At 47.0% G+C, this 25334-nt stretch overlaps 1 protein-coding gene across 11 annotated transcripts in view; it reads left to right on the top strand.

The window, feature by feature from the left end:
• The window catches only part of LOC116953891 (ryanodine receptor 2-like), a 321447-nt gene extending 296789 nt beyond the window's left edge, over window positions 1–24658 (top strand). For all 11 annotated transcript variants that reach the window (XM_076051967.1, XM_032974196.2, XM_032974194.2 and 8 more), the window contains 2 exons: window positions 9020–9071; window positions 20196–24658. In XM_076051967.1, the coding sequence (XP_075908082.1) occupies window positions 9020–9071; window positions 20196–20291 (148 nt within the window). In that variant the 3' untranslated portion in view covers window positions 20292–24658. The remainder of the gene's footprint in view (window positions 1–9019; window positions 9072–20195) is intronic.
• The last annotated feature ends 676 nt before the right edge of the window (window positions 24659–25334 follow it).

The raw sequence follows: 25334 nt of genomic DNA, 5'->3' as shown, positions 1-25334 counted from the left end.
TTGTTATGTTAATCAGAAGATGCGGGGGAAGGACAACAAACTGAACGCAAAAAGCAGCCCTAAAGAAATGAGTTTTCAATGCAGATGATTTAAAAGTGCACAGCTCCAGAGGCTTCCTAACGCCGGAAGGAAGAGCGTTCCAGACGGCCGCGGAAGCGCGCTTGAAAGCCCCCGCGCGACGCTGTCTCCTGAACCATGCGCCGTGAGTGGGGGAAGCGTGCAGAGCGATGATTGAACGGATTTCTACGCCACACTGAGAGCCTTTTGATCGCTGCCCAAGAGCATAATGAACCGGCAAATGCCGAGCCCCGGAATGAACTAAGAGCTCTAAATATATCAGTAACGCATTAAACATTGAACGGCGGCGCGTCGGCGCTACGCGTATATCTATTGGTGGGAAAGTGCTCTGCATCACGTCAAAGTCTGGAGATTAAAAACGTCCCAATAATCATGAACTTTGTCTATAAAAGATTATTAAAGTGGTTGGTGAAACCGAGAAAGGTGATCGGTGCAGCTCTGCAATTGATTTCCCACGCCACGCATTTTGGGCCTACTCTTCCACGTGACGTCTTTAAAGAGCTGCGCGTGCCCGCACTTTGGCCGACCACACATGACCTACCGGGCGACGAACTGCGGGGTGGTGAATTCATTTGCACCACTGGGTTGACAGAGGCAAAGGGTGAATTTAAGAAACCCTTCACATTGGTTCAACCTCCGTGCCGGGAATGTGAGTCCAGCGCATGCTGACCATCACATCAGGGTAGCATCCGTTATTTACAGATACTCCCCCCCCCCCCCCCGCCGGAAAAATGTAGATAAACTTTAGGTAAATATACGTATTTCCATCTTTTAACTCCTCTCTAAGACAATTGTATCCATCGCTTCTCGCAGCATTCAGTCAGCTGTTGAGAAAAGAGTAAGAGGCTTATTTGAAATCGGTGGGGTATATATATATTTTTTGTTATGGCGGCATTCCCGTAGCATATGGAAACCATATACGATGTTCAGTTAAAAGCGTGAAATGATTCACCTGAAACGTGCAGCGATTTTTGTTGATGTGTCATGTGTCAGTTTAACACGAAGGCTTTCGCGAGCAATTGTATCCATAATAGAAGCTTCTTTGGATTAGATTGCACAGATATAAATGTGTCGTTAAGCCCACCACCACCTGACACAGCTAATTAGTAAGGTTTGTCACGTGAACAAAACATGCCAATTAGTTATTAGTACAGCACACCGGTGTGTTGTAGATTTTGTGGGTTTACACTCTATCACACCGGTGTGCTGAAATAGGAACTGATTAGCATGTTTTTTTTACTTGACAAACCTTACTAATTGGCTGTGTCAGGTGATGGCGGGTATAACGACATATTTAATCGACGCGCTCTACCGAAAAAAAAAAAACCTCGATTGTGGATGTTAAAAGTCACCGGATTCTACTCCTGTATAATATACGAGTTCGGCCAAGATTGGACGACTGTTGTTATGTTTTCGGATACAGCCCTTGGTTCATAGCTGGCCCTGTTGGATAGAGTCCAGTGCACAGCTGTCCCACGTGATTGATGATTCCACGCTCGCCCATTCTCTAAAGCCCACTTTCTCTCATGCCGCTACCGCTACGGTTGTTGCGGCAGCCAAGGTCCCATCTGTATCCTCCTCCTCCTCTCTCTGTCACCGCTACCATCGTGGCCATTGCTACAGGCGCCGTCTGTCTCATTGTTCCATCTTTATCCTCCCCTTTCAGGTCGGGCCTGAGGATCTAATTTGCCAGATTAGACTCTTTTTTTTTATTCCCAAATTGAAAAGCCGCATAGCAACATCCCTCCCAACTGCCAGGCTAGGCCGGTGCTGCGTACACCTTTTGCTGCACAGGGACAGCTGCCACTGGGAGGGCCCTTGGCTACATTACAGGAGGATTTTGGAATTGGTGAGATGAGATGTGATGTAAGGTGCTTTTGAGTCGATGCCATTTTCAGAAAGCGCCCTATAAGTGAAAACATGCATCCTCTCTGTCACGCTGCCCATCACGGTTAATTGCTACAGCCACTATCTCATCGCTGATCTCTCTCCTCGCCATCATCGTCGCTCTGTGAGCATCACATTCATTACTCTCAGGAGCTCTGCATTTTAAATTCGCCTCCAATTTTGAGAAGGTGGTCTCCATGCCTGGCCTCCTTCTCTCGGATTATATCCCTTCTCCTCTCTCCGCTCATACACTTCAGCTTAGCTACGTCCTTTGCCTTTTACATCCTTTCACGCTTGCGTAAAACACGACAATCCTAGAATCTGTCTCTCTTGCCCTCTTTGTTTCTCTCTCTCTCTGTCTGTCGGTCCGCCAACAACAGAGTAAAATAATCGGCCATCACAGACACAACCCCACACCCCCTCCCCGCTGTAGACGCAGAAAAGAATCGCACCGCTTTGCCGATCGGCGTCGGGAAAAGACATGACAGAACTACAGCCGAACCGTTGATATCCCTTTGGTGGATTATGCAGGCTGCGGAATGACCAGGCTCATTCGCGTCTCTCCCGTGCATGGCAGTTCTACGATTAGCCACTCCTCGCTCATCGCGGGCGACCGAGCTGCATTGTGGAGTACGGCCAAACAAAGCTGCGTGGGAAGGCTTTGGCCTACAGCAGTGGATTGAAAAAGGGATTATTATTATGATTGTTGTAGTAATGCTCCTGTGAATAGCTGCGATCAACCAGTTTATGTGGGAAGATTAAACATACATCGCCCAGAGAGGCTTCTTGGCTATGATTGTATGGATCCATCCTGTGTGGGTTATTTTAACTTGCGACTAATATTTCTGCACCATAAGTTAATTTATTTGATGTGATAATAAGGTCGTGCATATTACCATCATATTTTAAGGGATATGCTTTTTAAAGGATGTCTACATTTTTTTTATTGTATCCGTCCTATTGGCTTTAGAAAAAACAACAACTTTCACAATAATTTCGGGTGCTTATTCAATTATTTATGCAAAACCAATTTTTTTTTAAAATTGTAAACTCGGGAACGGTCCCGACTTTCCCTCGGCTGAACAAAAAACCAGACATGGCAACTTGAAACGCAATTAGCTCGCTACTACGGCACAATGCATTTAATTGCACGGCATTAGTAAAACATGGGGGCGCCCGATCGCATTCCGTTTCGGTGTTTTTAAAAATTATTTTAATTAAGCGCATTGTCTGAAATTCTTTACTTTGATGGACAGATTCACGGCGCCGTTGCTTCGACCGCATTGCGACGGACGCCGTCTTAAATTCTCATTTTTGCCGCTTGGGTTTTTACCCCGGGGGGATGAAAAAAAATGCGTATCGCGGATGGATTGGAGCGCAGATCCAGCACCGCAGAGATCCAGGGCCTCAACCCCCGCCGCCAGGGTTCTGGGGATTGGGTCCCGGGAGCCCCATGCCGAGGTAGAAGTCTCGAGTGGGGAGAGAGAGAGAGGTGACGGTCTCTGGCCTGGTCGCTGAAGACCGAATGAGCACATCCATCATAGCGGTGTGGTTGTGCAACTTATGCATTCACATCTGGCTCCTCGGGGACTTGAATTGTTTGTCCAGTGACCCCCCTCCCCCCCCCTTTGCACTGTAAGGCTGTGAGAAATATATATTTTTTATTAAACTCTACACTTTTGTAAAAAAAAAACACTGTGGCCTTAAATTAGGGGAGGAATGCCCTTTTATATAGCACATAAATAGAGAGTCCAGAGGGATCCAGTGGATAATACGAGTTGGAGACTGCACTTAACACCTTTGGGCGTGGTTAGCGTTGAATTGGTATCCGCATAGCTGACTATTAGTAGCTATTTAACGACAACAAACCCTTCAGCCATCTATTCCTCAATATACTAATTAACTAATTCGCATATAACATATGACAATCAAAGGCTTGTAAGTTATTACACCTGTTACAATTGGTCCCGTGAAAAATTCAAGAGAATTGCCATGAATTGTGGGACTATGACTTGATTAAAGGATATATTTTTTGCATCGTGGTGTGGTGTAGTGCCTCTAGTGGCTGCAGGGGTTAAGTGAACGAGCTGCATTCAATCAATTATTTCATTTGATGTGCTATAAAGAATGCCCACTGCCTGAAGGGCTGCCCATAATATGACCTACAAGGCTGCTGACCTACAAGGCACTCAGTGGGTTAGCCTCACACCTCCGATTAGCACGGTTGGCTACGTACGGTGCGAAATAACTTCCACATACATACATTTACAGGAACTGATCTATCTAAAGACTCCGACGGGGTCCCTGAGATCTTAGAAATCGCCATCTTATAAGCACTCCAAAGTCGAGGCACATTTCCTAGGGTAATTGGGATTTTGCCAATACAGCTCCCAAGCTTTGTAACGCTTTGCCTTGGCTAATAAGACAATCAGAATCGTTATGTATATTTAAGTCTTTATATTTACTGGCTTTTACCCCCTCCTAGTTCTGGCTGTCCGTTCACCCTGCAGATTCTGTTTATTTCCTGTTTTCCATTCGCAGCACATTGGAATCTACGGATGAAATGCACCTTACAAATGCAAATTATTATCACGTTTTTTTTTCCCTTTCAAAGGCCCAATGGCGTTATCGACGAATGTATTGAGTTAGTAGTCGCGTGCAGCATATATGCATCTTAAATACTTGCTTATTTTGTTGAACCGGGGAAAACTCAATACACCAGCCCGAGTCTCATTTGCAAGAGGGGCCCGAGATTTTTCCACGCGCACGATCAGCGTGCAGTCGCACGGGCAGTCGCCGAAACTCGCGAACGGGTTCCGTTTCCCGAGAGCCGTCGGCAAGTCGACCGGTTCGTAAGTCTCAACAACAATAATTGAGTGTATTTGAACGGACGGGCGGCCATTGTAGCGCAATGTCGTGCACCGCTGTTGCGTCTCACGCGGGATGCCGGGGACTCGTTGCATCTCGCGGAGGGTCGCTGCGCCGAACAGAACAATCACGCGGTTCGGTTTCGCCAATTCGAAAGTCGGGAAGATTTAAAAAAAAAAAATGCGTACGCCTTGCATGGAAGCCCTCTTGTAAGTAGGGATGTTCATAAGTAAGGGGACTGCCTTTATTCATCTATTTTTATTTAGGAGTCAATGCATTGTCACATCATTAGGAACAATTCATTACCCCCCCCACCCCCCACCTAAGGGATTCGATACATTGTTAAAACTCCAGGTCGCGGTTTTTCGGTTGAGCAATGTTATATTCATTTTTGTTTCATGTGTTGCCGTGGCTTTTCCTTTATTGGTGTTGCGTCTTTATAGTTTTTTTTTCTTTCCCAAACCGTTGCCATAAATGTAACATGAGCATGTAACGAACGTATATTCATAAATAATTGAGCGTCGTGTATGTGTATTGCGAGTGTAAATGTAAAGCAACAACAACAACAACATTAATTGACGTATCAATCATTACATGCCGAATATGAATGACCAATTATGTTGCCCATTCGAGGCTTCATCATATCCGAGCTCAAAACGCTGCTTAGCTTCGGCGGTGATTTGGGCATAGGCCACTCGGAGAGAGCGCGGCGCTCACACAATATATATGAAGAGAGGTCGACATCCTACTTGCTGTACTACCGTCGTGTGGCCACCTGGTTGGGTATCACACACTGAAGTGTCCAAATGATAAGCCACTTTGCTGAGCCGTCATTTGTGGCCAGGTCATTTCTGAACGATAAGTTAATGCGTCAGTGGGCTTTGCCTTGTTAGGATGGGGATGGGTTATTGTTGTATTTGTTTGTGTCTGGGTGATTTGTTTGCTTGTCCTTTGTACTTTGCACAACTATCCACGCGTTTGTACTGTTGATTGTTGTAACATTCTTACCCCGGTGCCCCGACTGGACGTCTGTGAGAAAAGAGCTTCACAGCTCATCGTATTCCTCTTGCAGTGTCAATACACATTCCGATTCCGATTCCGATGATGATGATGGCAGCATATCTTTGCTTCATTGCCATCACTTATTTTATTTCCATTACCCTCTGTCGTGTAGGTCACTCGTGCAACCGAGAGACCTCCATTCCTCTTCGCGTGACTTCTCACCCTGGTTTAACAAAATAAAGTTGACTTGACTCGAGCATCATCGATCTGCACAGTGCACACGCTGCAGCACTGCGCCAGCGTGCCCAGCCAGGAGGGCAGAAGTTAGTCGTGGTCGGCAGGTAGAATAGTTCCTTAAAGAGACGTCAAGGCATAATCCCAATAGGCCACAAATGTGTCTCAGTTGGCATAGGGTGATCCAACATCGAATATGTTTCATGTAGGGCCACGGTGACATACGAATGTCGTTCAGCATTTGGTGCCACGTACGATAGCTCGTAATAATACGAATAGATTTTGTTGTATTCATAATGGCGCTGAAATGCCCCTAGAAAGTGATTCACATTACGTGTCATCTCAAGCATCGAAAGGGCACCCCCCCGTCCCCCCCCCCCCCCGAGTGGCAGCTGTTCCTGCGTGGCAGCAGGTGAGTCAGCACCGGGCCTGTGAGAGCTACCAGCACGGCGTGATGATTGCGGTCTTGTAATCCCGATTCATTGACTTAGATCACGGAGGTAATTAGGTGCTCAGAAGTCCAAAGATCGCGGTCCAGTGAACATGTCCGTGACTTGTCCATGCACGTGACCCTTTCTGCGAGGGTTGGTTTTCTCCGGGTACGCTGCGATCTTAATGAAGACAAAGATCCATCCCTATAGCCTTAACAGACTGTTGGGGCAAGTGCGGTTAGCGAGCACCTATGAAGGCCGGCACGGGTACACAAGGGGGAGTAGGTGGCCAGCACCACACCATGCCACCTTTGTCTCCTCATTTGCGATGATGTTATATGCCGCACCAGGTACTGAGTCGACCGAGGGGAGGCCCAGGACCAGTTCAGATAATCGTCACTGGTGTTGGCCGTTAAGCGAGAATCGAACTCGGGTCGCCGGGTTTGTAACGCAGCACGCTAAACGCTACCCTACTGCTCCACAAAAAGACAAAGATCCCCCGTATAGCCTGAACAGACTGTTGGGACAAGTGCTGTTAGCTCCACACACGCACACACACACGCACGCACCCGCAAAATGCTGGCAAAGTAATTGGGTACACATCTCAAGCAGAACCTTCGCTCAAAAATTTAAGTTCTGAGTGACACTTTCCCGGATAAACAAGGACATGCTGAAAGTTAATTGAGACGTAATTTGCAAAAAGGATATTACTGAAAAGGTACGTTAAAAAAAATGTACTGACGTGGCACGCAGGGGCAATGGAATGTTCACAGTTTTACCCCCGAGGGCTCATGAATGCGCCCGGGAGATGTGTGTGTGAGTGATGGGCATCGTCGCAGAGCCGAAATGCTCATCAAATTGTGCCGCGTGTACAAACCGTTTGCCATTAATGAGCATGATATTGACATCGTAATGAGTGCAATTCCAACACCTTTTCTCATCAAGACCTCAAGTCGAATTGTCTTGACTTTCAAACCCTATTTCACCCCTGTCATTGTGCAGAACATGCCTATCATAGCTCTACTTCGGTCCATTATATTATACATGTGCCATTATTTACATCACGGCGTTGTCTTGTTTGTATGGCGTTTAAAAATGAGAATAAAGATAAAATCTCGCGTTATTACCATTTTATTTCGATTATGCTCTCGGTGTTATGTCACGAGACAAAGAATCCATTCGGATCTCTCACAACAGCAGTACACCTCTCAATGGAAGACAATGACCCACAGAAGCGGATATCAGAGAACTACTACTGAGGTCTTTTTAAGTGATCTCTGGTCCGCACAATAGGGGGGCAGCACTTTCCTACCCGTCCTGCCAGAGAGAATAATGTTTGTCACATGACAGACAAACCAATGTTCTTCTTTCAATTCTCAGAATTTAGTCAAATTAAGTGACGAGACAAATTTTATTTGATGGCTTTTTTGCGCAGTACTCGGTGACCAGGCTGGGATAGTCAACTCACTACAGTACACTTGATGACCTGGTTTTTATCAGGGGTGGTTCCTGGATTCGAACCCACGGTTTCAGAGAAATCAGCTAAGCACTGTGACCTCCAAGCTACTCGGCCACCTAAACATATATAACATTCAGTCAAAGTGTCTTCATGCGCAAGTTAATGGTTGACCGCTGCTCATCTCTGGAAATGGCCTCATTATGTACATTTTATAATTCTACGTTGGTACTTAGGATATTCTTATATTTTAGTTGAAGTTTATTTTCCTGTATGGAAAATGTATCTTAGCCCAGGTCCTCCTGATATTGTCATTGGGTTTCTTAATTGTTTATAAATAAAAGCAATCACTCATTCAACAATCAACATTTTAAGCAATTTCTGTTGACTGCTTTCCAAGCACGGTGGACCTCATCATTCATCAGGCGGTCCTTGTGTTACCGATCCCCAGAGGAATCATTGGTGATGGTGATGACAACGTTGATGAAGAGTTTCCACCATGGATTTCGGGAATGCCAACAGCGACACACACCACACGCTAAATAAATAGTCTCACAGTACGCCTCCTTCACATACCCCTCCCTACATATGAATCATCAGCAGTTTTTTTTACACATCCTATCGGCCACACACAGCCTTCTGGGAGTGGCAAAAATATCAGCGGCATTGGTTCAACACAAGCAAAGCTCTGGACCCGGTTTCAACATTCAGGGTCTCATCAGCAGAGTCAGACTCTGCTTGAACCAATGCTGGTGAACTGCCCAGATGTATTTTGGCAAGGACCCTCTCTCTAAGATACGGTTCCAAGTTCGACACAAACAAAACACTGCTCTTTTGAGCATGGAGCCCACCTCCACTTTCATGACACGTGACATATACTGTATGGACGTTTTTGTTATAATCATGAATAACTTACAGCCCGGTCTGAACCTTCTGCTGATTCAAGGCCTCCTCCCCAAGCCAGCTGTGTCGTGGCTGTTGGTTGTGTATTTGTGCAAATGTTATTCACGGGTTTTGAACGAGTCACTAAGATGAATGCGTTGTGCGTTTCTCCGTCTTTCAGATTTTTCTTCATGTACCTGATCAATAAAGATGAGACGGAGCACACTGGACAGGTAAGGAAGGCTTAAGAACTCACGTAATCAATGGATTACAATCGATGTAAAAAAAGTTGTTGCCCCTTTGCGTCCGTAATTAAAATGTTTCCCGGTAGACGTGTTTTTCCTCGGTAGTACACACCGATGCAAACGCCACTGTTGCACGGCACGTGCTACAAACGCGCGTTTTAATAGCCAATTAATTCGTACGAAAAAATATTTGACATTCCGGAAAGGAGGGTTAGGGGATATATAAAAAAAAAAACTTGCAGCGGCTGGACGAACTCCGTTTTAACTTTGTGGGAACGAAATTATTTTTAAAATTGTATTATATATATTTTAAAATAATGAAACAAATCATGTACTGCCCCTTGTCAATCTGTTATGCACTCATTATGGTTTTTAAAACATCCTTTATGCTATTTAACGTGATATTATGTAACTGTGATAATCGTGCTTGGCCTCGTTACTCCACTGCTGGATGAAGGCCTCCCCACACGGTACCTACATTATTATTGAGTCTGTCTGTTACGTAATGATTTTTAATTGAAATTCTTGGTTTTATACAATTTTTAAAAACACGTTTTCTTTTTTTTACTTACAATATTTTGGCTGCCAAATCAACTGTCGGAAGCCAGTGAATACAAATCCTGGTTGGTGAACGATTTAACCCATCAGTCTTTTGGGGCTGAGAAAAAAAAGGATCACTTTGTATTGACAGCTTTTTAGTCATCTTATGGAGAGAATTACCTCTGCCATGGTATTGAGGAATTAACACCATTACCTCATGGCTTCCAGTGGATGCCTCTTGCCACAGTGGCGAGATGTTAACTACCTCACAAGGTATACAGGAGGTTGTGGGTTTGATCCCGGCCCTGACGGCCTGCTGTATATTTGGAGTTTTCGTCTCTCTCCCCGTGGTCACGTGGATTTTTCTCCGGGGTCCTCCAGTTTTTCCCTCCACACTTAGAAACAACTTTCGTTTTAGAGGACTTGGCTGCGATCAATTTCCAAAAGATGATAAACCGCTTCATTGAGTGATCATCTGTGTGGCCAGACAGCTTCTTGGAAAGAGCTACATAACCGAGTGAGCCTTACCTGGCAAAATAAAAATAGTAAGTAAACAAATAATAACAGTAATGTTCTGCCTCTGTCATTCATTTGAGCAGGGAGATATTTTAAATTTAACTCAATTGACACAAAAGCAAGTTGTCATTAGAGTGGCAGCCAAGGAAAAAAGAAAAGCATCCGAGAGAATGTCCACCAGGGAGATGGAGCGATGAAATCAGTTGGTGTGCGGGTGGTGCCGCGTGGATTGTTGCGTCGCGCGATCGTGAGGGGTGGCGGCAGCGGCTTTGGGGGAGGCCTTCATCATCATCGTCCAGCAGTGGATTCACTGCTGGACGATGACGATAACGGTTGTGAAGTGGTCATCATGAATAAAATAAACAAAAATCTGTGATTACGCACGGCACGCACGCGTTCATCCTGCAAATGAGGACCCCCTCGGCCCCTTTGTTTATTTCCGAAGACAGAAATTGTCAGTGGCTGCACAGTGATCCCATGGGACGGTTAGTGGAGAATATTAAAGCGAAAGGTAATTGGGTAGTTAAAGATAATTAGGTGATGACCTGGGGATTTATATTACGTTTTGTCACATTCTCCGTGAGTCTTTGGTGCCTGTCCTCATGTGAGCTCTCGTTATGAAAACCATGGATGTTAACGATTACCCGGTTTATTGGTGAAAATCGATGTTTCAGCCCAGAATACATGCACGTGCAAGAATTATTTGAAGTATTTTGAATGTGTTTGTTTATTATTGCAATATACCCCCTTCAACCTCCAATGGTGGAGAGGTATCTCCCTCTCTCAGACAACTAACTCTGTTCACAAACTGGTACTTATTTTATCAACCCCAGAGGAATGATTGGCTGACAGGATATAATAGCATCACTTCACTGGGATGTGAACTCACAGCAATGCAATGAGGTCGTGAGTGGAACGCTATGACCACAGCAGGCTATCAAGTTTCTGCTTCGGTGAACATATACAAAGAATAACAGGTTAATTCGAGACAATAACACCTTATTTTGATTCACTGTCTGTGAAGAACGGAGGATCTTGACCCTTTTGGCCAATTAGCCTCTTAAGTGAGCCGAAATGTCAAAATCTTAATTTTGTCTCGTTGGTATTCTTGCTTCTTTCGGTAAAGTCACGTAGAAGGGAAACAATAAAATAATAAAAATATAAAACAATAATTGTTTTATTTTTTTATTGTTTCCCTTCTACGTGACTTTACCCAAATAACCAAGAATATGAATCCCTGCAGTCACGAAAGCTTTAAATAAAAATGTGTCTCGTTGGTTATATAAAAGAACAAGCCTATTATTACTGTTACCAGGGACCTGCCACAGCAGCGCAATGGTTAGCAGCACAAGTGACCTTGCAATCCAGAGGTCACCGGTCATATTACATCTCTCGGGGGGGGGGGGGCAAGCAGTTTAAAGTAATGGGCAAAACGTCTTAAAACTGAGAGTTCCCCGGGCCGCGCGAAGAGTAGGCCAAATATATATTCCAGCTCGCCACGCCGTGGAGGGGGGGGAGGGGGGGCCGCCCACAATCCGGACCCAGAGATTCTCAGCACGGCCGGCTGGGTGCTGGGCCCACAAGCCATCGTGTGCCGCGTGAGCCACCTCTGGGCCCGTTGCGGTTTCCTCCGCGAACTTCCTCATCGTTCGAGTCGGTCGGGGCGTGGCATCAACGGCTTCCCCTTGATTGCGTCGCCTCTTGCGGTGACGTGTGGTTTTTTGTTGTTGTTGTTGGTGTGTGAGTGTGGATGTGGAAACGTAGGGACTTGATTATATCGCGTTCGTGGGGTGAGGATTATTTAAAAAGAGGAACCTCCCTCCGGAGGTGAACCCAGTGGGCACAACAGTGCGTTGCAACGGGGCCCTTTATTAATATTTGCTGATGGTATTTCACCAGCACTCATTCGCAATTTAATTAAAATGGCATTTGCTGAACCTTGAGAGAGATGGAGAGAGATGGAGAGCGAGAGCGAGGAGTATGAGAAGCGCTGTTCGATGCAAGGGAGTGATACAATGAGTTTGATGCAGAGGGAGATGAAAGAGACAAATATTCACGTAAGAGCTGCTCGCCCTCCAGCTACAGCTACCACTGATCTCCTTACAGCTACAGCTACCACTAATCTCCCTACAGCTACCGCTCATCACCCTACAGCTACCACTAATCACCCTACAGCTACCACTAATCTCCCTACAGCTACCGCTCATCACCCTACAGCTACCACTAATCACCCTACAGCTACCACTAATCACCCTACAGCTACCACTAATCACCCTACAGCTACCACTAATCACCCTACAGCTACCACTGCTCGCCCTACAGCTACAACTAATTACCCTACAGCTACCGCTAATCACCCTACAGTTACCACTAATCACCCTACAGCTACCGCTAATTACACTACAGCTACCACTAATCACCCTACAGCTACCACTAATCACCCTACAGCTACCACTAATCACCCTACAGCTACCACTAATCACCCTACAGCTACCACTAATCACCCTACAGCTACCACTAGTCACCCTACAGCTACCACTAATCACCCTACAGCTACCACTAATCACCCTACAGCTACCACTAATCACCCTACAGCTACCACTAATCTCCCTACAGCTACCGCTCATCACCCTACAGCTACCACTAATCACCCTACAGCTACCACTAATCACCCTACAGCTACCACTAATCACCCTACAGCTACCACTAATCACCCTACAGCTACCACTAATCACCCTACAGCTACCACTAATCACCCTACAGCTACCACTGATCTCCCTACAGCTACCACTGATCTCCCTACAGCTACCACTAATCACCCTACAGCTACCACTAATCACCCTACAGCTACCACTAATCACCCTACAGCTACCACTAATCACCCTACAGCTACCACTAATTACCCTACAGCTACCACTAATCACCCTACAGCTACCACTAATCTCCCTACAGCTAGCACTGCTCTCCCTACAGCTACCGCTCATCACCCTACAGCTACCACTAATCACCCTACAGCTACCACTAATCACCCTACAGCTACCACTGCTCTCCCCACAGCTACCACTAATTACCCCACAGCTACCACTAATCACCCTACAGCTACCACTAATGACCCTACAGCTACCACTGCTCACCCTACAGCTACCGCTAATCACCCTACAGCTACCACTAATCACCCTACAGCTACCACTGCCCTCCCTACAGCTACCACTAATCACCCTACAGTTACCACTAATCACCCTACAGCTACCGCTAATTACACTACAGCTACCACTAATCACCCTACAGCTACCACTAATCACCCTACAGCTACCACTAATCACCCTACAGCTACCACTAATCACCCTACAGCTACCACTAGTCACCCTACAGCTACCACTAATCACCCTACAGCTACCACTAATCACCCTACAGCTACCGCTAATCACCCTACAGCTACCACTGCTCTCCCTACAGCTACCACTAATCACCCTACAGCTACTACTAGTCACCCTACAGCTACCACTAATCACCCTACAGCTACCACTAATCACCCTACAGCTACCACTAATCACCCTACAGCTACCACTAATCACCCTACAGCTACCGCTAATCACCCTACAGCTACCGCTAATCACCCTACAGCTACCACTAATCACCCTACAGCTACCACTGCTCTCCCTACAGCTACCGCTAATCACCCTACAGCTACCACTAATCACCCTACAGCTACCACTAATCACCCTACAGCTACCACTAATCACCCTACAGCTACCACTAATCACCCTACAGCTACCACTAATCACCCTACAGCTACCACTAATCACCCTACAGCTACCATTAACCACCCTACAGCTACCACTGCCCTCCCTACAGCTACCACTAATCACCCTACAGCTACCACTAATCACCCTACAGCTACCACTAATCACCCTACAGCTACCGCTAATCACGCTGCAGCTACCACTAATCACCCTACAGCTACCACTAATCACCCTACAGCTACCGCTAATCACCCTACAGCTACCGCTTATCACCCTACAACTACCACTAATCATCCTACAGCTACCGCTAATCACCCTACAGCTAGCACTAATCACCCTACAGCTACCACTAATCACCCTACAGCTACCGCTAATCACGCTACAGCTACCACTAATCACCCTACAGCTACCGCTAATCACCCTACAGCTACCACTAATCACCCTACAGCTACAACTAATCACCCTACAGCTACCACTAATCACCTTACAGCTACCGCTATTCACCCTACAGCTACTACTAATCACCCTACAGCTACCACTAATCACCCTACAGCTACCACTAATCACCTTACAGCTACCGCTATTCACCCTACAGCTACTACTAATCACCCTACAGCTACCACTAATCACCCTACAGCTACCACTAATCACCCTACAGCTACCGCTAATCACGCTACAGCTCCCGCTGCTCCTGACGCTGGCTCTGTGAGCCTCGGGCACGAACGATGAACCCGAGGAATCTTGGGGATATTGGCCATCGCCGTGTTGTGCCTCAGGCAGTAACACTGAACCATGAGAGTTCCAAAGGTACCTTTGTCCGTGAGAGCCTCGGGCACTTTCAACCATAAAGCTCTCCAGTGCTCTTCCTCTGTGCATTAGAAATGGACATCGCACGCAGCAAAGCAGAGCCTGCATGCATCCTGGGCTGACACTCAAAACCAGGCCTGGCACTTCAAGGGAATGTTGCCAGGGGACGCAGCTTATGGAATCATTTGCTCGGCGCGCGCGCGCGCACGTGTGTGTGTGCACTTAGCGGAGAGACGTAGGGCAGCGGTTGACGCACTCTGCTACGAACCCGGCGACCCAGGTTCGATTCCCCGCTCACGTTCAACACCAGTGGCGATTGTCTGAACCGGTCCCGGGGTCTCCCCTAGTTCGACCCAGCCTCAAATGAGTACCTGGTGCAGGTGTGTAAACATCGCCACTGGGGGAGACAAAGGCGGCCAGGCGCAGTGCTGGCCACCCACCCCCTCGTGTGCCGTTCCGGCTCTTCATAGGTGCTCGCGAACAGCACTTGCCCCAAAAAGTATGTTCAAAGCTATTCGGGGGATCTTTGTCTTTGTGCACTTACTAGGCCACTGTTCATATACGCCTACTTGTTTTTACAGTGTACAAGTTAAAAGCGCAGCCCAGCAGTTGCATGCTCCTGCCACTGCTGGCAGAAAAGTCTCCACTCGAGAGACGTCAAGGCCAAGTTCAGGTTTTCAGTTGAACCATGCGAGAAGTCAAGAGGCCAGCATAGACTCTTTTGCAGAGGGACTCCTCTGTCGGCAATGTTGGCCTACTCTTCCTTGCTGGTCACGCGGCGCTGCCGTGGAGGGGGGCAGCTCACGACCGGAAGGTTCTCGAAGCCCCCAAAATTCGTCCCTCCGAGGCCGATAAGCTGAGCGCAACTCTCCGGTGGTTATGGCCTCTCCACACCGTTTGTTAGGGGGCTCGTCGACGGAGTATTGCCACCGATGCGGGCAGGAAATCGGTCGACGTCTTCAAAAACATTTTTTTTTTTACGTAAAGTTTGGTGGTGGTGCGGTGGCACGCGAACGACCATATCAGGGAGTGTTAACAGACGGTGAAATTTCAGCGAAAGGAATGGAGCGAAGGGAGAAGGCATCGTGGTACAGGCACGGTCCCCGCTGCGTTTGTGACATTACCCCCCCCCCCCCCCCATACACAAACACACCGGACTGGAAATTAAGCACGACGCAGATGGCGCTGAACGGATTTGCATGGGTGGGTGGGGGGGGGGGTCGTCTATTCCCGGCTGGTGGCGCACGACCGAGCGAAGGGAGAGCGCTGCGGGGAGGGGAAAGCGAGGGTGGTGGGGTGGCTGTGACGCAGGCGAACGCGGAGGTTTAAAAGGCTCTACAAACACACTGATTTAATGAACCCCGTGGGGAGAGGCTCGCGTTTGGGGGAAGCTTCCCACCCCACCACCACCCCCCCCCCCCCCCCCCAGCGGTTGCCGGGCGTTTTGGTTCGGGTGAAGAAATTCCGCAGTGATCTTTGACGTCGCCTCGCTGCACTGCGCGGTTCCTCCCCCACCCCCCCCCCCCCACGTCCATGCGCCGCGTTCTCAAAGCAAACGTCCTTCTCTCTTACGTCCATTTTTTATATACCGTTATATTTCACCCTTAATCTTTTTTCACAATTGAATACCATTGTGACTTCATCAGCCCATTCTTACCCCCACCGGCTTCGTGCCACGCGACCGAAGGAAATGGAAATTCCGTTCGGGACGTTGGCGGCGAGCAACGCGCGTACGTAGCCACCCGTGCTAATCGGAGGTGCGGGGGGGTGGGGGGAATGACAGCAAACTAAACACAAGAAGCAGTTCCAAAGAAATTAGTTTTCAATCTAGATTTAAAAGTGCATAGTTCCCAGTGGCTTCCACGTCGTGTCAGGGATCGACCTTCTGCAAGATGATGTTGCAGAGGTCATGGCACGGAACGTCACCTATTACACTCGCTTTTCCTATTTACGGAAGTGCTTTCGACGTGTGTGTTAATTTTTTTGGTTGTATTCGCTCCTGTGCGGCGCAGCATCACAACGGCGGTTTAAATCACACGCGACGATTTCTGGAGACTGGTCGATTGCCCCGTCGGAGTCGCATTCGCACAACACCAGGCGTTGCCTCGTCATTTTTGTTACTTTTTCCTCTTTTCTCCCAATTCACGAGACGTCGTTGTCATCATTTGCAACCCCTCGCAGAGCAGAGCAAGCGTCAGGGAACGACCTCTCACGTGCCCGGCGGAGAGGGCTTGTCGCGTGGCAATCAATCGTTCAGTCTTTGCAGCTATTGGGGGTGACAAAAACCCCCCTCCAATTTAACACGATGGGCGCACATTCATTGCCGATCCGGTCGAGGCCATCAACTCGCTACACGCTGAGCATGGCAATGGACTGGGGCATTGCAGGACCATGAGGGATGGTGACATGGTGTGAGACGGGGTGGAAGGCCTTCATCCTGAGCACAGGCCATGAGGTCCAAAGTACCAAGCGGCCAGTGACAAAATTCGCCATCGAAGTTGTGACATACAAAGCGTCAGTTAACACGTTCGATTTGGTGATGTACTCTTCATCAGCAACACGCTGAAAGGGGTCTCACGAACGGTATTTGTGAGATCGGTATGGCAGGCGGTGTGCTTCATTAATTCCCCGACTCCAATTCCCAGCCGCCCTGTAGCAGGAATCGAACCTGTGCACGTATTCCCGGCTGAGTAGCAAGCTGAGACGAACAAAAAGGCCACGTGGCATATACGCGCATATTTATTTATTTATCTTAACCTGGAATAATTTGCTGGGTTGTGCATGCCCTGGGTCCGTTGTCTTGTTTAAACAGCGGGCTGGGTGACAACATGAAACCACGTGTTGTTACAGATAGACATAATTTCGGAGGTCGCTTGTGAATAACATTTGTTCTGCACACCGTGGTCTGTGCGCGCGTGCGTGTGTGTGCCAAGCCGTATTTTATTTAAGGCTGCGGTTGGTCATCTGAATCCCACTTCTCTGCAGATATTGTTTGTCTGGGGTGCAATTCCATGGAGACTGGTGCGGAATTAATTCGATTTAAGGCACGAGCCAAATTTATCCCGCTGCTCGGTTGAAACAATGGTGCCGCTCTTTCTTTGCGCTGTAGACCTTGAGCTAAAAGGTAAAAAAAAAATCCGCATTGCCATGATGGGGACGACGGGAGCCTCTTCTTTTGCGCATGACGACAACGGTTGGCTTCCGAATTCACCGGTGCTCATTTTATTGGCGGTACCGGTGTGATGATGTGCTTTGGGTTTAAATGCTCATGATTTTTTTTTTGTACGGTGGCGGACACAGGAAAAAAAAAACCTGGTTCCAGCACACAAAAAAACGTGGACATGATCCAAAAAAACGACCGTGCAAGGTCAAGTTCCGAGTGACAAGGTCGTGCATCAACATGGCAATGGTGGTCAGTGCGCGACGCTTAAAAACCCCGGCGACACCGAGTTGAATTCCTGGCCACGGCTTGAACATCAGTTAGTGAGCAATGTCCGAAAGAGTTCCGGGCACCCCCTTTCACCAACCTGCTCTGAAGAGAATGGTCAATCCACCCCCCCGATGATCGACAAGGGGTGGTCTTTATCCCAGCAGTGGCCTGACAAAAGGCGCGCACGTGTACAATAGGTCAGTGGCGGAAAAGTGGTTTGCACACTGCGCTACGCCTTCTGCTGCACAGCTTCGATTCCTGCGCTGGCTATGCACGTGGTCTATAAACCAGCATACCCTGGCTCCCCAGGAGAGGGCAGTACAGCAGGTGAACTAATCGCCATCCGTTTACATCCGTACGGGGATCAGGGTGTTGCCCCCCCCCCTCCTCCTCACACGCGTGGGGGTTGTCTCCGGGTGCTCCGGTTTCCTTCCACTTGTATAATGAACGCTCGTCGTTAATTGGCTGATGTCATCTGAAAATAAAAAAAACAATTCAAGGCCCTCGTGAAAAAGTCCCATGATTCAGTGTGGATTTCCTGGATAAATAGGCAAAAAAAAAGGGCAACATCAGTGCCAAGCGATGTGAACCTGGCCAGGTCCTCAGCTCAGCCAATTAAGCTTCAAACAATGAGGCAGGCGCTGGCCACACCATCCTCTTCATTGTTTGTGCTGCAAACTTCTTTTCACGCCGCACGTGGCCAACCGTGCTAAGTCGGAGGTGCCGGGGGAAGGACAAACAAAATTAAACACATCGCCAAGCCTGCGTTGATGTGTGGCCCACTCGTGCACCTGCTGACGCTCTGCGGGCTAAGCGGAGGATCTTGACCGTTTCTCTTTGTTTCACAAGGCGATTTGTGCCTCCAAACTGGAAATCAGCACTGGCCATCCCATTTGGTGGTCCCGGAGTTAAGCAGGGGAAATTCCACATTCCCTGAGCAATGGCCGGTCTTTCCTTTGGGGGAGACAGCTGTGGACTTTTCCCACAAAGTAGTCTCGATCAGGACGATGGGCTGAGGTTGCCCTGACGTCGCTCCAAATGCACGCCCGTGAACACAAATTATTGTACAGGACCTATTTTTTTTATTTTTTTTGCCAGGACCAAAAAAGGTATTCCATAGATATGACTGCTCAACCCGAGCTATTATTGCACTGATACTTGCATTGCCTCTGTACTGTTTGGTATTATCTGGTCTGACATTGGCGTAGGCTAATCAGTGTCAAATAATGTTTGTTTGCATGCTTTACCCCAAGTACGTGTGGTGAATGCAGACTTGATTCCTTGCAAAAGTTTTCTATTTGGTGTTTGAACATCTTGCCACCCGCTGTTTTAGTGCCAGAATGGGTAAAACCTCTTAATATTTTTCATACAAGAATTCTTATTTTTTGTGATTTTTTATATTTATGACAAGAGCCCCCCCCCCCCCCCCCTGACGCGCGAGCAGTAAAAATGGAAAGGGGGGAGGGGGGGCACAGAAAATGTGTTGGGGGGGGGGGGGTAGCAGAAGCCCGAAACGCAGCGCTTGCACGGCTTGGAGGGCCGAGGAGAGGAACGGGCTCGCCCACTCCACTGTCGTAGAGGGACACGGACTTTTGATTTTATAAGTTGAAGGGAAGGCAACGGGGAAGAGGAACAAAAGTGAGAAGGGAAAAAAGGTTGGTAGCTGGCGGGGGTGGGGGGGGGGAAGAATAACATTGCGTAATAAAACAAATTGTTCCTGGGTAGTAAAGTGTTATTTCCTAATTGCTTATGCCTCAAAAGTACAGAACATGGCTATTATTCCCCACAAACTTTGCTTTTGTGACCAGGAGAGTGATATTTTGAAATTTACCTATTTTCAATGAGAAAACGTGGTGTGCATTTGCGTCTTTCGTTCACATAAAGACCTGGTCACAAAAACAAAGTATGTGGGGAACAATAGCCAGTTTCTAGACTTTTTAGGCGTAAACAATTAGAAAACACCACTGACTACCCAGGAACAAAAAATTGTGCTAAAATAGTGAAATTAGAAATCGAAGTCACTTTCTCCAAATGTCACACCGCATTGTCGCGTTGTGCGCATGTCGTTTGTGGCAGGAATCGTACGTTTGGAAGAAGTACCAGGAGAGATGCTGGGAGTTTTTCCCCGTCGGCGATTGTTTCCGCAAGCAGTACGAAGATCTGCTCGGATGAGCCGAAAATCCCAGGGATTTCCATCTTTTCATTATTTTTTTTTCTATCCTTTTATCGCTCTCTCTCTCTCTCTGCCTTCGTGCAATGCAAACAAGGCTCTTCGAAGAAGCACGGTTGAAAGCAGTGTTACCCTTGTGGTGTTTGCCCCCCCCCAACCCCTCACCCCTCACCCCACCCCCCCCAAACCCTGGAGGCGCGCTCAACTTTAATGTTGTGCGAAAAGACACAAATGAAGAACACGACTCCGTAGGTTTATTCATGGACGTACCGCGTCCTCTCCGATGCTTCTTCGGTTCGTACCGCGTGTTGCTCAGCACGATGTCCGACGTTTCGCTCCACGCGCAGGGAGCTTCTCCAGGAACTGAATTTTTATTTTTAGCCCCCCCCCCCCCGCAGGCACGTGGAGCAAAACGTCGGACGTCGTGCCGAGCAATTCGTGGTGCACCCAGAAAAGGCGTCGGACATGTGACAATTATTACTAAGCGTAATTTTGCATTCAAAAACTGAATATATATGAGCATAATCCATGTGTGTTTGCACATACGTGTACATGTAAGTGAAGGCTGCACCTATACAAATGTTAACGTGTTAAGATCCCATAACATGGTTTTTGATTGATCAATCATGGAGGAATACGGATGATGGGTTGAATTTATCTCGCACTTGGATTTGAACTCACAGCCTACCAACACCGTGGGTCAATCCTCCGACCCGATGGTTAACGTGACGCACACCCTGCACCCGTTCATGTCAACAAGGTCGCCTGCAGTGTTACCAAGTCGCTATGTTTGCAAGACGGCCAAAAGCTGCATATAAGCACACCGAATATATCAAAGCCCTGCCACCTCTTGCACATACATCTGGTTCGGGGAGCTCTGCAGAGCCACGTCTAGTGGAGGCCCTTCGAAGCCAGCAGGTGTGCAAGCAAACCAACCAATGCAAGGCTTCTCTACCATTACCTCCAACGTGCAAAACACGGTTCTGATATAAGGAAGCCATCCGTAGATTACACTGGTGTGGGGAAGGCAAAGGGCAACTTCTGAATACAAGTACACTTCGGTTATAAGTACACCTGGACTCCGCTGCCTATTCAAAGTGAAAAGTGATTTCCTGCTCGTGTGAGCAATTAAGTCAGCGCTCAACCTCCTATTTACAGTGCTGAGTCGGTGGTGGGAAATCGACATTACTAGTGCAGGGGTGAGTCTTACCTATAGGATGATGGCTGTTGGCTTCACCACAAGGTGGTTACCTCATTTTATGAACCCTGTAGGGATGATGGGCTGAATGATCACCCGACCAGGATTCTGACTCAACATTCTGATTGTGAGCCATTCGCCCTGCCGCTGAGCCGGCTTGCTCTCAAGGACTGTTCTTAATATCCCAGCTGCTAACTTGCTAAATACGTGATCGCCGTGTTAGCTGTCTCCCGATCATCAAGGTTGAGTACGTACGGCGCAAAAGAAGTGTGAACATGCACACGGACATCTGTAGGCATCTGGTACATGTTTTAAAGGAATGACCAGTGCTTTTTTTTCTTCTTTATCCTCCTGCCAAGTGGAGCGTTAACAAGCTAATAACAAAATCTACTCGGGGGACTCAAAATTAATAATGAAAGTCGCCCTATTGCGAATGTGACGGCGAAACCCATTGACCACGTGACCGACCACTTGCCCACGTGGAAGCGCTTGCACGCAGGGAGGGTTACAGGACGCCACAAGAGCGACTCCCGATGCCACCGATCGAAGGGATTGCCAACCAAAAATGCATTGGCCGGTTGCTTTTCAAAAAAACACCGCGCGAAAGACGGAGAGAGAGCGAGCGAGCGAGAGACGAGGGCTCTCGCATGCCGAGGCGCGTTTGTGATCAGGCCAGCGGGTGTTGCCAGTCAGTGTCGCGCGCTCCATCTGCCCATCGATCGTCGTTCGCGTTGGGAACGAACGCACTCGCATTTATAAACAAAAAGGAGGGCTGCGGTTGAGCAAATCTCAGCCCAATGGAACATTGACCGAGACGCGACGCGTTGTGGCGCTGCCACTGTGGTGTGGATGTTTGTTTTGGCATGGTAAATGAGATTTACCGCAATTTTGGTCTACGGTTGACGGATAGAGACAATTGTACGAGATCTACGCCACCTCGTCTGGCGTTGAAGCTGGGAAACCCTCAATGTTTCTGCTTCTCTAACATCAGGAAGAACCCGGTCACCTCTGTTCAATTGCTGACACGAATTGTCTTTGTTGACGATATATAACAATACATTGCGCTGTAAAACTCTTCCGGGGCGTTACGAAAGCTTATTCACAACTTCCTTGCCAGTCCGCGCGCAACACTTTTGATAAATAATGCAACGCTTAAAAACATGAAAATTGTTTCTCTAACAAATTATTTTGTGGAAGGAAAAAAAAACGAGATTGGATATTGCTTGGTGCACATAGTTTTTGAGTGGGTATATGAATGTTCGTCCGTGCCAAATGCATTTTTACTGAAAAGTATATTTCAACTTTATTTTTAAAATGCTAAAAAATGTGCTTCTTTTCAAACTAATTTTCATTAACCTCTACCCGCTCTCGTAATTTTTTTTATGGTAAACGTTTTTAGAATTACGAGTCTTTTTTATATTTAAACGTTGAGATCGTCAACATTTTATTTGAATTTATAATTATTTCACAGTCTCAATTTAATGCAAAACACGATTTAAATTTTTCTTTAAAAGGTTGGATTTAAAAACAGACCTATCCTTACCTCCAGTTCTGCACGGGGGCATTTTTTGATGATGATTAGATTTGTCAAACCAAAATGCGGTTATTTTAAATGCCCTTAACTAAACAATACTACTGCATAGGTTTTAATGTTTGTGCTGTATAGCTCTCTGATGTGATTTTTTTTAAGCTCTAAAGAAATTAGCCAATAATGACTACTGCATCGACTGGAACCAGAATGACAACGTCCCTTGATCGGCCTTAGTCCCGTGAATAATGAAAGAGCTGCACGGGAATGTGTGTAGTTATCCAAAGATGCCCTCTTACTTTTGTAGGTGTTGCAAAGCTAAGTCAATCGTCAGGTTTGACATTTTATTTTCACGAGCTAATTACTTTCAACATGCCGGTCTGGGTTCTTTGAGTAGCGGTGGCGCAGTGGTTAGCACATTGCGCGAAATGTAACCCAGTGACCTGAGTCCCGAACACTTCCCCCTTCACTAGCATGTACTAGCCAGCATGGTGAAGTATGGTCAACACAGAATTGGGAGGGGGGGGGGGGCGGGAACCAAACATCCAGCAGTGGCTTGACAATCTGCCATGAATTGCAACGAGGCTACTTCGTCTCGATTTTAGCCAACCTATGCCGTTGTCTGAGAGACTTCGTACTTTTGATTAAACAAGAACATTGATTCAGTTTGTCATAGCATACTGTTTTGGAACTACTGTGATATTCCTCAGGCAAATTGTTGGTGAATTACTACAAACGATGGACTTGTTATTCTGTGACAAATATCCGGTGCATGTTTGTATGTGTGTATGTGTGATATGCTATTCTGGGGGTGGATTTGCAGCTGCTGATATGTCTGAATATCAAAAGCTTACTCGTCACTGTCACTTAATTTCTGTCCGCCAATTGTTGGTGTCTTTTATTTTTGCGAGCGAATGTAACGCTGTGGCATTTGTGTTCTCCACGCATGCCTTGCTTCTGATGAACCACTCATTACTAATCCCTACGCCTGCCAATCAGCGTTTCTATAACAACTCTAACAAAAACTTTAATCGAGGAATGTTTTGTTACGACCAGGTAGTTAATAGTTTTTTTTGCTGAAATTCCCAGCTGTTAATTATCTTCTTTAGCCTTGCTTTTAAATTAAAATTGAGCTTTATTTGAAGTTTCCCCCCCCCCTCCCCATCCCTTTATTTTTTGTGCTATACAAAGTAGAGATGTTTTGCTGTTGAATATAAAGTATATTTTACAATTGACAAATATTTTAATTTATTTCACGGTTAAGACAATGACAGTATTCATTCGGACAATTTTCCTCACGGCAAACGATTGTGTTGTGTGAATACCAGGCCTTTTATTTCATACCCAACAGCCTTGGCAAGGCCCTGCGCCGACAAGGCGCACTGAGAGCGTGAATAAACCGTTCATCTTAAAAGTTAGACGTTTTATTGTTGGGCGCATCGCAAAAAAACGTATGAATACGTGACTTTACCCAATAGAACCAAAGAGTATTGTCGGCAAAGGTCTGCTTATTCATACATACACGGATGGGTTTGCTGTTGAGCAAAATGTTAGAACATTTTGACATATGTAGCCTTGTGCACTAAACCTGGACTGTTGAACTTGGCAATGTGAATACACAATAAAGCGTGTGAAATTTCAAATGATTTCAGTGTAATTTATATGCTTTGTGATTCGCAAATGTTTTAATTGGATGCTGCCCCGGTGGTGTGTTGATTATAAAACGCTGGACTTACAATCCAGAGTTCCCGACCGGATCTTCTGATTCTGCAGTTAAAGAAGATGGCCAAGTTTCTCTCCACCCCTGCAGTGTAAAATGCTTCCAGCGGTGATGAGATGTTAACTACCTCGCCTGATATACGGGAAGTCGTTGGTTCAATCCCGGCCCTAACGCCTGTATATTTGGAGTTTGCCGTGTAGGTTTTGCTCCAGGTCCTCTGACTTTTCCCTCCACGTTTTGAAATAAGCGTTTAGAGTATGGTGTTTGGCTGCTTTAAATGTCCACGTGTGATAAGCCACTTCGTTTAGCTATCATTTGTGGCCAGGTCGCTTCTTAAAAATAGCGTATAGCTCAGTGGGGCCTTACCTGGTAAAATAAAAAATTGTTTAGTTTCTATTAAAAAAAAATGTTTAGCTTAAATGGGTTATTCCGCAGTTAGTCAGGTCGCATATGATTGGGTAAAATAGAGGCATTGCCACCTTTTCCAAGATGCCTGGCCAGCGTGGGAGATTCAGCCAAAATGCCCTCTGGAGGAGGCTTTCCGTACAGGCTCTTCTGCCAGCAGGGCTGTGGGAGCCTGGAGGCACAATGGGCAGCGC

The sequence above is a fragment of the Petromyzon marinus genome, chromosome 53 (genome assembly GCF_048934315.1).
Source record: "Petromyzon marinus isolate PM22_M1 ecotype Great Lakes invasive population chromosome 53, UKy_Petmar_22M1.pri1.0, whole genome shotgun sequence".
Lineage (NCBI taxonomy): Eukaryota > Metazoa > Chordata > Hyperoartia > Petromyzontiformes > Petromyzontidae > Petromyzon > Petromyzon marinus.
This window is presented reverse-complemented; position numbering and strand designations above follow the sequence as displayed.